This window comes from Macaca thibetana, chromosome 4 (genome assembly GCF_024542745.1).
Source record: "Macaca thibetana thibetana isolate TM-01 chromosome 4, ASM2454274v1, whole genome shotgun sequence".
NCBI lineage: Eukaryota > Metazoa > Chordata > Mammalia > Primates > Cercopithecidae > Macaca > Macaca thibetana.
In genome coordinates, this window is record NC_065581.1 from 158,766,439 (window position 1) to 158,780,267 (window position 13,829).

The following is a 13,829-nucleotide window of genomic DNA, read 5'->3' on the forward strand; positions in this document are numbered from 1 at the left end:
CTGCCCTGGAAAATTTGCTCCCAGGCAGGATGCAGTATCTCTAGAATAGGTTCCTGGGCAGGACCTTCTCTCTTGCTCTCAATCTATCCTCTGCTGCCCGCAGCCACTCCGGGACTGAGGGAAACTGGATGAGTTGAAAGAACAGTGGGACCCATGGCATCAAGGAAGACGGCAGGGTAGACTAAGAGATCTGAAGAGGTCGGACAGCTATGGAGGAGCAGAAAACAATGAAGAAGGGGGCAAAGCAGGGGAAGAGTTTGGGCTGCGGGGATCTTGAAGCATTCGCTCTTCCTTATGCCTCCCAAGAACGTTGCTCCAACCTCTCAGTATCCTCACATTCATGACCTGTGGCTGCATGAGAAAATGGGAATGTATTATGGGCGATGGGGATCCAACACTCTCTCTCTCGAGACTCTACACGAGACTCTACAGTTGTGACCTAGTCTAAACCTCAGACCCTCTATTCCAGGAAGCTGGTTCAATCAGCAACTGGATGTATAAGAGCCCGAGTTCTTGAAAGACTTCTTTTTCTTCTTTGGCTTCCCTCTTTGGAATGCATGGAATATTCTTATTATACCATAAACCTCAGAGTTCAAAACTGTGTGATTTCTCTAGGATTTGCAATATCCCTTTGATTTCACACAGAAACCTTTTATTAATATTACATACCATCATGCATGAGGTAAGAAACTTACAATGGTACACTTCCAATTATTACCTGCAGGATTTATGCTTCATGTTCAAATTGTTACCTCTACATATGCTAAAGTTAACCATATTGCTATCATTCTGCTTCAAGTAGTCAACCCTCATTTTAAAAGATATAGAAATTTGATCAAGAAAATATTTTGCATTTACATCTATCTGCATTTGCCAATTACTGGATTCCACATTACATGGGCTGTAGAAAGTTCCCTTCTTCTTCTCCTCTTCTCTATCTAATTCCTTCAGGTTACCTCTCTTGTTACAGAAGCCTGCTGTTTCCAAAGTCTGGCGGTTTTTGGTTTCTTTGTTTGGGGCAGTGCACAATATGCATTTATCCAACACAGATCAGCTTCATGGCATTTTATTGCGAGATTCAGCATTCTCAGTTGATCTCTTCTGGTTCCAGATTATCATTTCAATAATATTCCCTGGTATGTGGCTTCCAGTGTTTCTGAGGTGAACCCATTAGCAATTTGTAACACTCTACTTCTAGGAAGACACAGCTGTTTTTCCTCCACTTTCTCCTGAGATGTTTCTTCATATTATACCTTTGCCTTGTTACCTTCAAACTGTGGGTACAAAAGTACAGCACACAGGTTTTTTGGGTTTTTTTCCCAATTTCCCTAATTGTTCCATAGAGTTTCATGAAACTGTGATATTTTCAATGTTCCTCATAACTGAAAAGTTATCAACCATTCTTGATTCTGGTACTTGCTTCTATTCCAAACTCCCTTGCTCTTTTCTGTGACTTCCTTCCCACATGCAGGAAATCTTTTCATATTTTCCTACATGTCTGTGAGGCTTTGTTGATTTTATATTTCACTATTTCTTCAGGGGTGTGCTTGTGTGTGTGAGAGAACTTGTGAGTTTTTGCGTGCATGCGTGTAGAGGTGTGTTTTGAATTTGGGTGTGTATGTGTAACTAGTTCTGCAGGTTCTGTAGATTTCTTTTTGGGTTAATTTTTTCTTCGGAAATGTCTAACTTAAGCAGGAGGCTATACAGGAACTTTCTCATTTAAGACATACTTTTTTTATACTAGTCCTTTAACTTGATTTCGCTATTCTATACTGTTAATTTCTCTTGATATGATATCTGGTTTGTTGCATATTCTTTTTTTAAACATTTGAAATCCGTTATCATACCGATATGTCAAATTTTCATGCAATTCTAATCATTTCTGTCATTTCTGAGCTTGCTTGTACTTCCCTTAGTGGGTGTTGCGGAAGGGTAATCTAAGTGTTTGGTCGTTTGCCATTCTGACTTTCTTCATCATGTGATGTCCTCGCCTCCAGATGTCCCTTCTGCTCCATAAAACTAGGAGGAAGGAGAGGCAGCTTAACAGTTCTCTTCTCTCAGACCCGTAGCTCCAAGGCAATCATCCTGAGACATTTTGCTACGCCATCTGCGTCTGACACAAGTTGAGTTCGGAGAACTCAGCTTGAAGCACGTCTCTTCTAACAGAAACTTCAGTTGACCCTTTATTCTCTTACGGTAAAGAACAAAGACATACCCATTTGGGTAGTTTTCCGGGGTCCGACTATGAGAGTGTGGTTTCATAGATGACCAAGCTTGGCAGGTTCTTCCTGTCACAGTGGTGAAGTATGTGCCTCGATAACTCTGTCCATTACCGTGGTAGCACTCCTGCACCCCAGACCTTTGCTCAGTCGGTGCTGAAAGGAAAACAGAAGAAATCAAGCTGAGTATCTCTGAGAACAGAGATACATGTGAAGCCACTGATGATACAACCAGAAAGGAGTTTATGAGAATTACAACCATACTCTTTTCCTTATCTGTAGGCCGAGGGATGTGAGAAAACCGACCAACAAACCAAAACTAAAGCAACAGATTCCTATCATTCTGGAACCGTAGTCAGTTCTTGGAAATATTTCACCTGTAACCTGAGAGAAACAGAACAACTTAGACTGCTCCTCATTGGAAAGTGCGCTCACGAGCAAGCACCGTTCAGAGAAACTCTACTGAATGTTCATGAGGAAGATGGGGTAAGATCGAGCAAAGGGCATGCATTTGGCAATGCGGGCTACAGGTGGTAATTGGCTGTCGGAGACAGAGGCGGGGACAGACATGGAAATCTTGCATGTTTCCCTAGACCGTTGTTCATGAAAGCCAAGGCCTTTGGCTTCCGGGCCATGGGGCAGAAAACGGTCCTCTATATCTGACTGAAGGCAACGACACTTTGCTTCTCAGGGATGTGTGCAGGCCAAAAGCTTATTCCTTTGGAGGAGAGAGGGAATCCTCTCCTGCCCCGCATCCTGAATTGCAATAAAGGAGAAGTCTACTACTCTTTCTCTCCAGACCCCTCCCAGGTACAAGTGCCATCACAAAGAGGTTTAAGAACACTGAGAAATCACTCCCTTCAAAGCCTAGGGCTGCAGAGCCTTAGAGCATTGGGAGCTCATGTACTGCTCCACAGACCCAGGGCGATATGGAATTAGGAAGCCCTGTTAGGTTTCTCCAGGGCGACAGGCTCCAGAGTCATATTTCTCAGAATCTGCAATGCTGAAGATGGCACCCAATGCTGTCTACTTGAAGCAATCCCTGGAAATGCTTCCTGGCTTGGAAAGACTCACACACTTCAGAGCATGTCACAATAAAAACGTTGGCTAAGACACTGAGATAGTCCGTTTTACAACGAGGTGACTTGTGCAGGCAATCGCCCTGGAGGCTTTGGGCCCATCCTAAAGAAACAGCCAACCCACGTTGTACCAGAAATCACTCCGCTGACTCCCCCAGAGAGTGCACGCAGGCTTCCTCCTACATGGCAGAACTCAGTCAACACTCGAGCATCCGTGGACCATTGAAAGCGGCCGCACCACTGGGAATTTCCATGGCTTTTCATCCAGCGTCTAAGCGTGTAGGTGTCTGGCCACAGGCTCCTTACCTTGTTCGGAAGGAGCCTCTAGACTTGGAACCGGGGTGACATTCGGAGGTGCGACGGCAGTCCCTTCTGCGTCTGAGCATTGTGTCAGGTTGCAGTACTCCCACCTGACATTGGGATCCATGGTATAACAATAAGGGGCTGCCACAGGATCTGGATTCCTGCAGTAGTTCCTGATCAAGCCACTGGAAATTCCAAAACGATACATGTCACAAGAGGTGGGACACTATGCACGGGCACCCCACACCCTCTCCTTTGTGCGGAAACAAGGTCGTTACTGTGCCTTTCTAATATACCCATTAAAAGTACCATATGATTGCCACAAGCACGAATGGCTCTCAATCACTAATCCTCTCTGCACATTTCTCATAATTAAGAGATTATTACTATATTTGTAAATCTAAAGGAGCAAACGCTTCCTAGAGACACTGAGGTAATGCACACACGTGGCCAAAACATGATCAGACTATTCTCCTTCTACCTTCTGCTCAATCCATCTCTCTGGAATAACTGGTATGCATTTTGACGCCTGTATTGTGCCATTGTTGATTCACACACAAAAGTATCTGTATCTGTCTAGTTCTGCGTATCTCTGTCGGTAGGGCTTCATATTCTAAAGTGGGAGTTGCAACTAACATGTAGTTCTTCCGAGAAAACATGGCATCCAGAAGGACAGCCTTTCCAGGTCAACCTTCCCATACTATGTACTCAAAACGTAGTTAAAACGCTCTACGTTTCATATGGAAACGCATTGTGCAAATACTGTTACTGTCTGTCATTCTCATATCACGTGGGTCAAGTAGGTTTCTTTCCGCAGGACTTCTCAAAGCTGCCCTGGAAAATTTGCTCCCAAGCAGGATGCAGTATCTCTAGAATGGGTTCCTGGGCAGGACCTTCTCTCTTGCTCTCAATCTATCCTCTGCTGGTTGCAGCCACTCCGGGACTGAGGGAAAGCGGATGAGTTGAAAGAACAGTGGGACCCATGGCATCAAGGAAGACGGCAGGGTAGACTAAGAGATCTGAAGAGGTCGGACTGCTAGGGAGGAGCAGAAAGCAATGAAGAAGGGGGTAAAGCAGGGGAGGACTTTGGGCTGCGGGGATCTTGAAGCATTCGCTCTTCCTTATGCCTCCCAAGAACCTTGCTCCAACCTCTCAGTATCCTCACATTCATGACCTGTGGCTGCCTGAGAAAATGAGAAATGTATTCTGGGCCATGGTGATCCAACACTCTCTCTCTAGAGACTCTACAACTGTGATCGAGTCTCAACCTCAGACCCTCCATTCCAGGAAGCTGGTTCAATCAGCAACTGGGTGTATAAGAGCCCGAGCTCTTGTAAGACTTCTTTTTCTTCCTTGGCTTCCCTCTTTGGAATGCATGGGATATTCTTATTATAACATAAAACTCAGAGCTCAAAACTTTGTGATTGCTCCAGGATTTGCAATATCCCTTTGAACCCACACAGTAACCTTTTGTTAATATTACATACCATCGTGCATGAGGTAAGACACAGTGGTACACTTCCAATTATTACCTGCATGATTTACGCTACATGTTCAACCTGTTACCTCTACATATGCTAAACTTAAACATAGTGCTATCATTCTGCTTCAAGCAGTCAACTCTCATTGAAAAAGACATAGAAATTTGATCGAGAAAATATTTTGCATTTACATCTATCTACGTTTGTGAAGTGCTGGATTCTACATTATGTGGGCTGCAGAAAGTTCCCTTCTTCTTCTATTCTTCTTCTATCTAATTCCTTCGGGTCACGTCTCTAGTTACATAAGGCTGCTCATTCCAAAGTTTGGCAGTTTCTGGTTTCTCTGTTTGGGGCAGTGCACAATATGCATTTATCCAACAGAGATCGTCATCAAGGCATTTTATGGCTGGATTCAGCATTCTCGGTTGATCTCTTCTAGTTTCAGATTATCATTTTAATAATAATCCCTGGCATCCGGCTTCCAGTTTTTCTGAGGTGAACGCATAGGCAATTTGTATTACTGTACTTCTGGGAAGACACAGCTCTTTTTCCTTTACTTTCTCCTGAGATGTTTCTTTGTATTATGCCTGTGCCTTGTTACCTTCGACCTGTGATGTACAGAAGTACAACACACACGGTTTTTTCTGTTTGTTTGTTTGTTTGTTTGTTTCTGAAATTTCCTATTTGATCCCTAGAGTTTCATGAAACCGTGATTTTGTCAACGTTCTTCATAACTGAAAAGTTATCAACCATCCTTGATTCCGGTACTTGCTTCTACTCCAAACTCCCTTGCTCTTTTCTGTGACTTGCTTCCCACATGCAATAAATCTTTTCATATTTTCCTACATGTCTGTGAAGCTCGGCTGATTTCGTATTGCACTATTTCTTCTGGAGTGTCCTTGTGTGTGAGAGAACTTGTGAGATTTTGCATGTGTCCGTGTACGGGTGTGTTTTGAATTTGGGTGTGTGTGTGTGTGCAACTAGTTCTGTAGGTTCTGTAGAATTGCTGTTTGGTTAATTTTTTCTTCTGAAATGTCTAACTTGATCAGGTGGCCATGCAGTAATTTATTCATTTAAGACATAGTGTTTTTATATTAGTTCTTTAATTTGATTTGGCTATTCTATACTGTTAATTTCTCTTGACATGACATCTGGTTTGTTTCATATTCATTTGTTTAAATATTTGAAATCGGTTGTCATACTGATGCGTCAAATTTTCATGCAATTCTAATCATTTCTGTCATTTCTGAGCTTGTTTGTATTGCCTGATTTATTTCCTGGTTATGGATCACACGAAATGCTTTCCGACATGCAGTCAAAGTTTAAATTTAGGACTCACTCTTGGGATACCTCATAGGTGAGCCAATTGACTTTCTTATTTACTTGTAAAGAGACTTGAGGTTTCCTCTCACTGGCAGTTCATTGACTTGAAAACCGTTGATGCTTGGACACTCGCTTCTCAGCTATGAAACGGATTGTCTGCAGCTGCCTGTATTCTCGGAATATATTAATATGGCTGTTCTAGGGTCTCCACGGAAATGCCAACGTGTTCTGTGAGGACTCTCCTGTCTAGCTAGTAAGAATTGTAGTCTCCCACAGTGCTATGTGATCTCTGTCTTCTTTATTGAGCTTGCTGTTCTCTTGTAGTTGCTGTTTCTCAGTAAATGTTCGTTGCCATACTTTCTTGTGGAACCATTTTCTGTGCACATGCAGCATCATGTCAAGCCAACAACTGGAGGAGACTTCTTTGCATATTTGTAGAGCTCCTTTCCTCCACAAACCAGGTCTTATTTCTGGCAGACCTAGAAAGTTTTAGCTACCAGAATCATCCCAAACTCCAACCACTCCCCTACCTTCAACAAGATGGCTACAGTCTGCTTGGGCTCCATCCCCTTGCAAGTCAGTGCAGGAAGGTATCCAGGAAGAATGCCAAGGCATCTATGGAGTTGAGCTCATCATTGCCCCTCTCTCAATTCTCTAGGTCCTCTACCATCTCCTGTGCCACATGGAGAAACCATTTTTCCATGTCTTTCGTACTCGCTCGTGGCCAAAAAATTGGCCCTGGGGTGCTCAGACCCAGGCTTCTGTCCATCTCCACATCCCTTTTGTTTTTCAGCATCCATCTCTTTGCTCACTCTCATCTGCCTTCCTGCCTTGGCTCTTCTCTTGTTGCAAACCCACATCCCTTCAGGCCACTGGTAATTAAGGCCGAGTGTTTCCCTCCCCCATTGGAGTTTACATAGACGTTGAAAGAGATACATTTACCTGTCCATAAATAAGCACCTATATTTCCTCAGGAGCCCAGACAGAAAAGGCAAACACAACCTTCCCTTCAGGAATTGGAAGTCAGAATAACAGAATTCCAATTGGAAAGTCATCATTGACCCTTAGTGGGTGTTGTGGAAGGGTAATCTAAGTGTTTGGTCGTTTGCCATTCTGACTTTCTTCATCATGTGATGTCCTCGCCTCCAGATGTCCCTTCTGCTCCATAAAACTAGGAGGAAGGAGAGGCAGCTTAACAGTTCTCTTCTCTCAGACCCGTAGCTCCAACGCAATCATCCTGAGACATTCTGCTACGCCATCTGCGTCTGACACAAGTTGAGTTCGGAGAACTCAGCTTGAAGCACGTCTCTTCTAACAGAAACTTCAGTTGACCCTTTCATCTCCTACAGTAAAGAACAAAGACATACCCATTTGGGTAGTTTTCCGGGGTCCGACTATGAGAGTGCGGTGTCATAGATGACCAAGCTTGGCAGGTTCTTCCTGTCACAGTGGTGAAGTATGTGCCTCGATAACTCTGTCCATTACCGTGGTAGCACTCCTGCACCCCAGGCCTTTGTGCAGTCGGTGCTGAAAGGAAAACAGAAGAAATCAAGCTGAGTGTCTCTTAGAACAGAGATACATGCGAAACCACGGATGACACAACCAGGAAGGAGTCTATGAGAATTACGACCGTACTCTTTTCCTTATCTGTAGGCCGAGGGATGTGAGAAAACCAACCAACAAACCAACACCAAAGCAACAGATTCCTACCATTCTAGAACCGTAGTCAGTTCTTGGAAATATTTCACCTGAAACCTTAGAGAAAGAGAACAGATCAGACTGCTCCTCATTGGAAAGTGTGCTCACGAGCAACCACCTTTCTGGGAAACTCTACTGAATGGGGCAGGATCGAGCAAAGGGCACTGCATTTGGCAATGCGGGCTGCAGGTGGTAATCGGCTGTCGGGGACAGGTATGTTTCCCTAGACCGTTGTTCATGAAAGCCAAGGCCTTTGGCTTCCGGGCCATGGGGCAGAAAACGGTCCTCTACATCTGACTGAAGACAAAGACACTTTGCTTCTCAGGGATGTGTGCAGGCCAAAAGCTTATTCCTTTGGAGGAGAGAGGGAATCCTCTCCTGCCCCGCATCCTGAATTGTAATAAAGGAGAAGTCTACTACTCTTTCTCTCCAGACCCCTCCCAGGTACAAGTACCATCAGAAAGAGGTTTAAGAATACGGAGAAATCAGTCCCTTCAAGCCAAGGGCTACAGAGCCTTAGAGCATTGGGAGTTCACGTGCTGCTCCACAGACCCAGGGCGATATGGAATTAAGGAAGCCCGGTTAGGCTTCTCGAGGGTCACAGGCTCCAGAGTCATATTTCTCGGAATCTGCAATGCTGAAGATTGCACCGAATGCTGTCTACTTGAAGAAATCCCTGAAAAAGCTTCCTGAGCACACCCTGGAGGGTTTGTGCCCATCCTAAAGACACAGCTCACCTACGTTGTACCAGAAATCACTCCCCTGACTCTTCCAGACACTGCAAGGAGGCTTCCTCCTACATGGCAGAAGTTGGTCAACACTCCAGCATCCGTGGACCACTGAAAGCTGTTTCACCAGTCAGAATTTCCATGGCTTTTCATCCCGGCGTCTAAGCGTGTAGATGTCTGGCCACAGGCTCCTTACCTTGTTCGGAAGGAGCCTCTAGGCTTGGAACCGGGGTGACAGTCGGAGGTGTGACGGCAGTCCCTTCTGCGTCTGAGCATTGTGTCAGGTTGCAGTACTCCCACCTGACATTGGGATCCATCGTATAACAATAAGGGGCTGCCACAGGATCTGGATTCCTGCAGTAGTTCCTGATCAAGCCACTGGAAATTCCAAAACGATACATGTCACAAGAGGTGGGACAATATGTAGGGGCACCCCACATCCTCTCCTTTGTGCGGGACAAGGTCATTATCGGTGCCTTTCTAACATACCCATTAAAAGTACCATATGATTCCCGCAAGCACAAATGGCTCTCAATCCCTAATCCTCTCTGCACATTTCTCATACTTAATAGATTATTACCATTCTTTTAAATCTAAACTAGCAAACGCTTCTTAGAGACACTGAGATAATGCATACACGTGGCCAAAAAGTGATCAGACTATTCTCCTTCTACCTTCTGCCCAATCCATCTCTCTGGAATAACTGGCATGGATTTTGACGTCTGTATTGTGCCATTGTTTATTCACATACAAAAGTATCTGTATCTGTCTAGTTCTCAGTATCTCTCTTGGTAGGACTTCACATTCTAATGTGGGAATTGCAGCCAACACGTAGTTCTTCAGAGAAAACATGGCATCCAGAAGGATAGCCTTTCCATGTCAACCTTCACACACTATGTACCCAAAACATACTGAAAAGGCTCTCCGTTTCACATGGAAATGCATTGTGTAAATACTATTACTGTCTGTCATTTCCATATCAAGTGGGTCAAGTAGGTTTATTTTTGCACAACTTCTCAAAGCTGCCCTGGAAAATTTGCTCCCAGGCAGGATGCAGTATCTCTAGAATGGGTTCCTGGGCAGGACCTTCTCTGTTGCTCTCAATCTATCCTCTGCTGGCTGCAGCCACTTCAGGACTGAGGGAAAGGGGATGAGTTGAAAGAACAGTGGGATCCATGGCATAAAGGAAGAAGGCAGGGAGGACTGAGAGATCTGAAGAGGTCGGACAGCTACGGAGGAGCAGAAAGCAATGAAGAAGGGGGCAAAGCAGGGGAGGAGTTTGGGCTGTTGGGATCTTGAAGCATTTGCTCTTCCCTATGCTTCCCAAGAACGTTGCTCCAACCTCTCAGTATCCTCAAATTCACGATCTGTGACTGCCTGAGAAAATGGGAAATGTATTATGGGCCATGGTTATCCAACACTCTCTCTCTAGAGAGTCTACAATTGTTACCTAGTCTCAACCCCACACCCTCCATTCCAGGAAGTTGGTTCAATCAGCAACTGGATGTATAAGAGCCCGAGCTCTTGAAAGATTTCTTCTCCTTTCTAGGCTTCCCTCTTTGGAATGCATGGAATATTCTTATTATACCATAAACCTCAGAGTTCAAAACTGTGTGATTGTTCTAGGATTCGCAATATCCCTTTGAACCCACACTGTAACCTTTTATTAATATTACATAGCATCATGCATGGAGTAAGAAACTTACAATGGTCCACGTCCAATTATTACCTGCATGATTTATGCTACATGTTCAAATTGTTATCTCTACATATGCTAAAGTTAAACATATTGCTATCATTCTGCTTAGTCAACTCTCATTTAAAAAGATATAGAAATTTGATCAAGAAAATATTTTGCATTTACATCTTTCTGCATTTGCCGGTTGCTGGTATCTACATTACATGGGCTGCAGAAAGTTCCCTTCTTCTTCTATTCTTCTTCTATCTAATACCTTTGGGTCACGTCTCTTGTTACACAAGCCTGCTGATTCCAAAGTCTGGCAGTTTCCGCTTTCTTTGTTTGGGGCAGTGCATAATATGCATTTATCCAACACAGATCATCTTCAAGGCATTTTATTGCTGAATTCAGCATTCTCGGTTGATCTCTTCTGGTTCCAGATTATCGTTTTAATAATATTCCCTGGTATGCGGCTCCCAGTGTTTCTGAGGTGAACGCATTAGCAATTTGTATCACTGTACTTCTAGGAAGACACAGCCCTTTTTCTTCCAATTTCTCCTGAGATGTTTCTTCGTATTCTACCTTTGCCTTGTTACCTTCAAACTCTGATGTACAAAAGTAGAGTACACAGGTTTCTGGGGTTGTTTTCTCCCGAAATTCCCTATTTGATCCCTAGATGTCATGAAACTGTGATTTTTTTCAGTGCTCTTCATAATTGAAAAGTTATCAACCATCCTTGTTTCTGGTACTTGCTTCCACTCCAAACTCCCTTGGTCTTTTCTGTGACTTGCTCCCCACATTCAGAAAACCTTTTCAAATTTACCTACATGTCTGTGAGGCTTGGTTGATTTTATATTTCACTATTTCTTCAGGGGTGTTCTTGTGTGTGTGAGAGAGAACTTGTGAGTTTTTGCGTGCATGCCTGTATGGGTGTGTTTTGAATTTGGGTGTGTGTGTGTGTAACTAGTTCTGCAGGTTCTCTAGAATTGTTTGTTGGTTAACTTTTTCTTCTGAAATGTCTAACTTGAGCAGGCGGCAACACAGTAATTTTTTCATTTAAGACACACTTTTTTTATACCAGTTTTTAATTTGATTTTGCTATTCTGTACTATTATTTTCTCTTGATATGATATTTGGTTTGTTGCATATTCATTTTTTAAACATTAGAAATCCGTTATCATACCGATATGTCAAATTTTCACGCAATTCTAATCATTTCTGTCATTTCTGAGATGGTTTGTATTGCCTGATTTATTTCCTGGTCATGGATCACACAAAATGCTTTTCTACATGTAGTCAAAGTTTAAATTTGGGACTAACTCTGGGGATACTGCGCAGCTGAGCCAAGACTTCCTTGTTTACTTCAAAAGAGAGTTGAGATTCCCTCTCACAGGCATTCATTGACTTGGAAACCGATTTGATGCTTGGACCCTGGCTTTTCAGCTATGAAAGGGGCTGTCTGCAGCTGCCTGATTTCTAGGAATATATTAATTCCACTTTTAAATCAAGGCTGTTCCGGAGTCTCCACTGAATTGGCAATGTGTTCAGTGAGGACTCTCTCATCTAGCTGGTAAGAACTCGGATCTCCCAGAGTGCTATGTGATGTCCGTCTTCCTTATGGAGCTTGCTGTTCTCTTTTAGTTGCTGTTTCTCAGTAAATGTTCTTTGCCATACTTTCTTGTGGAACCATTTTCTGTGCCCATGCAGCGCCATGTCAGGCCAACAACTGGAGGAGACTTCTATGCGTATTTGCAGAGCTCCTTTACTCCACAAAGCAGGTCTTATTTGTAGCAGACCTAGAAAATGATAGCTACCAGAGTCATCCCAAACTCCAATACCTCTCATCCTTCAGCAAGATGGCTACAGTCTGCTTGGATTCATCTCCTTGCTAGTGAGTGCAGGAAAGGTACCCAGGTAGAAAGCCAAGGCATCTATGGAGTTGAGCTCATCATTGCCCCTCTCTTAATTCTCTAGGTCCTCTACCATCTCTTGTCCCACATGGAGAAACCATTTTTCCATGTCTTTGGTAGTCATTCGTGGCCAAAAAATTGGCCACGGGGTGCTCAGACCCGGGCTTCTGTATATCTACCCGTCCATTTTGCTTTTCAGCATCGGTCTCCTTGCTGACTCACATCTGCCTTCCTGCCTTGGCTCTTCTCTTGCTGCGAACTCGTATCCCTTCAGGCCACTGGTACTTAAGGCCGAGTGTTTCCCTCCCCGTTGGAATATATGTAGATATAGAAATGGATACATTTGCCTGTCCATACTTAAGTACATATTCTTTCCTCATTGGCCCATACAGAAAAGGCAAACACAACCTTCCCTTCAGGAATTGGAAGTCAGAATAACAGAATTCCAATTGGAAAGTCTTCATTGACCCTTAGTGGGTGTTGTGGAAGGGTAATCTAAGTGTTTGGTCGTTTGCCATTCTGACTTTCTTCATCATGTGATGTCCTCGCCTCCAGATGTCCCTTCTGCTCCATAAAACTAGGAGGAAGGAGAGGCAGCTTAACAGTTCTCTTCTCTCAGACCCGTAGCTCCAAGGCAATCATCCTGAGACATTTTGCTGCACCATCTCTGTCTGACACAAGTTGAGTTCAGAGAACTCAGCTTGAAGCACGTCTCTTCTAACAGAAACTTCAATTGACATTTTCTTCCCTTACGGTAAAGAACAAAGACATACCCATTTGGGTAGTTTTCTGGGGTACGACTATGAGAATGTGGTGTCATAGATGACCAAGCTTGGCAGGTTCTTCCTGTCACAGTGGTGAAGTATGTGCCTCGATAACTCTGTCCATTACCATGGTAGCACTCCTGGACACCAGGCCTTTGCTCAGTTGGTGCTGAAAAGAAAATGGAAAAAATCAAGCTGAGTATCTCTGAGAAAAGAGAAACATGTGAAGCCACTGATGACACGACCAGAAAGGAGTCTATGAGAATTACGACCATACTCTTTTCCTTATCCGTAGGCCGAGGGATGTGAGAAAACCAACCAACAAACCAACACCAAAGCAACAGATTCCTACCAATCTAGAACCGCAGTAAGTTCTTGGAAATATTTCACCTGAAACCTTAGAGAAATAGAGCAGATCACAATGCTTCTCATTGGAAAGTGCGCTCATGAGCAAGCACCTTTCTAGGAAACTCTACTGAATGTTCATGAGGAAGATAGGGCAAGATTGATCAAAATGCACTGCATTTGGCAATGCGGGCTGCAGGTGGTAATCGGCTGTCGGGGACAGAGGCGGGGACAGACACGGAAATCTTGCATGTTTCCCTAGACCGTTGATCATGAAAACCAAGGCCGTTGGCTTCTGGGC

General features: G+C 43.9%; 1 protein-coding gene across 15 annotated transcripts in view; it reads right to left on the reverse strand.

Moving 5' to 3' along the window:
- Window positions 1-13,829, reverse strand: part of LPA (lipoprotein(a)) — a 161,158-nt gene that overhangs the window by 75,180 nt on the left and 72,149 nt on the right. For 3 of the 15 annotated variants that reach the window (XM_050789212.1, XM_050789209.1, XM_050789202.1), the window contains one exon: window positions 2,216-2,375. The exons of 5 other annotated variants lie outside the window; for them this stretch is intronic. In XM_050789212.1, the coding sequence (XP_050645169.1) occupies window positions 2,216-2,375 (160 nt within the window). Of the gene's footprint in view, window positions 1-2,215; window positions 2,376-3,604; window positions 3,787-7,772; window positions 7,933-9,027; window positions 9,210-13,192; window positions 13,353-13,829 lie in introns of all 15 variants that reach the window. 7 more of the 15 variants (XM_050789197.1, XM_050789199.1, XM_050789200.1 and 4 more) reach the window with 6 other exon arrangements.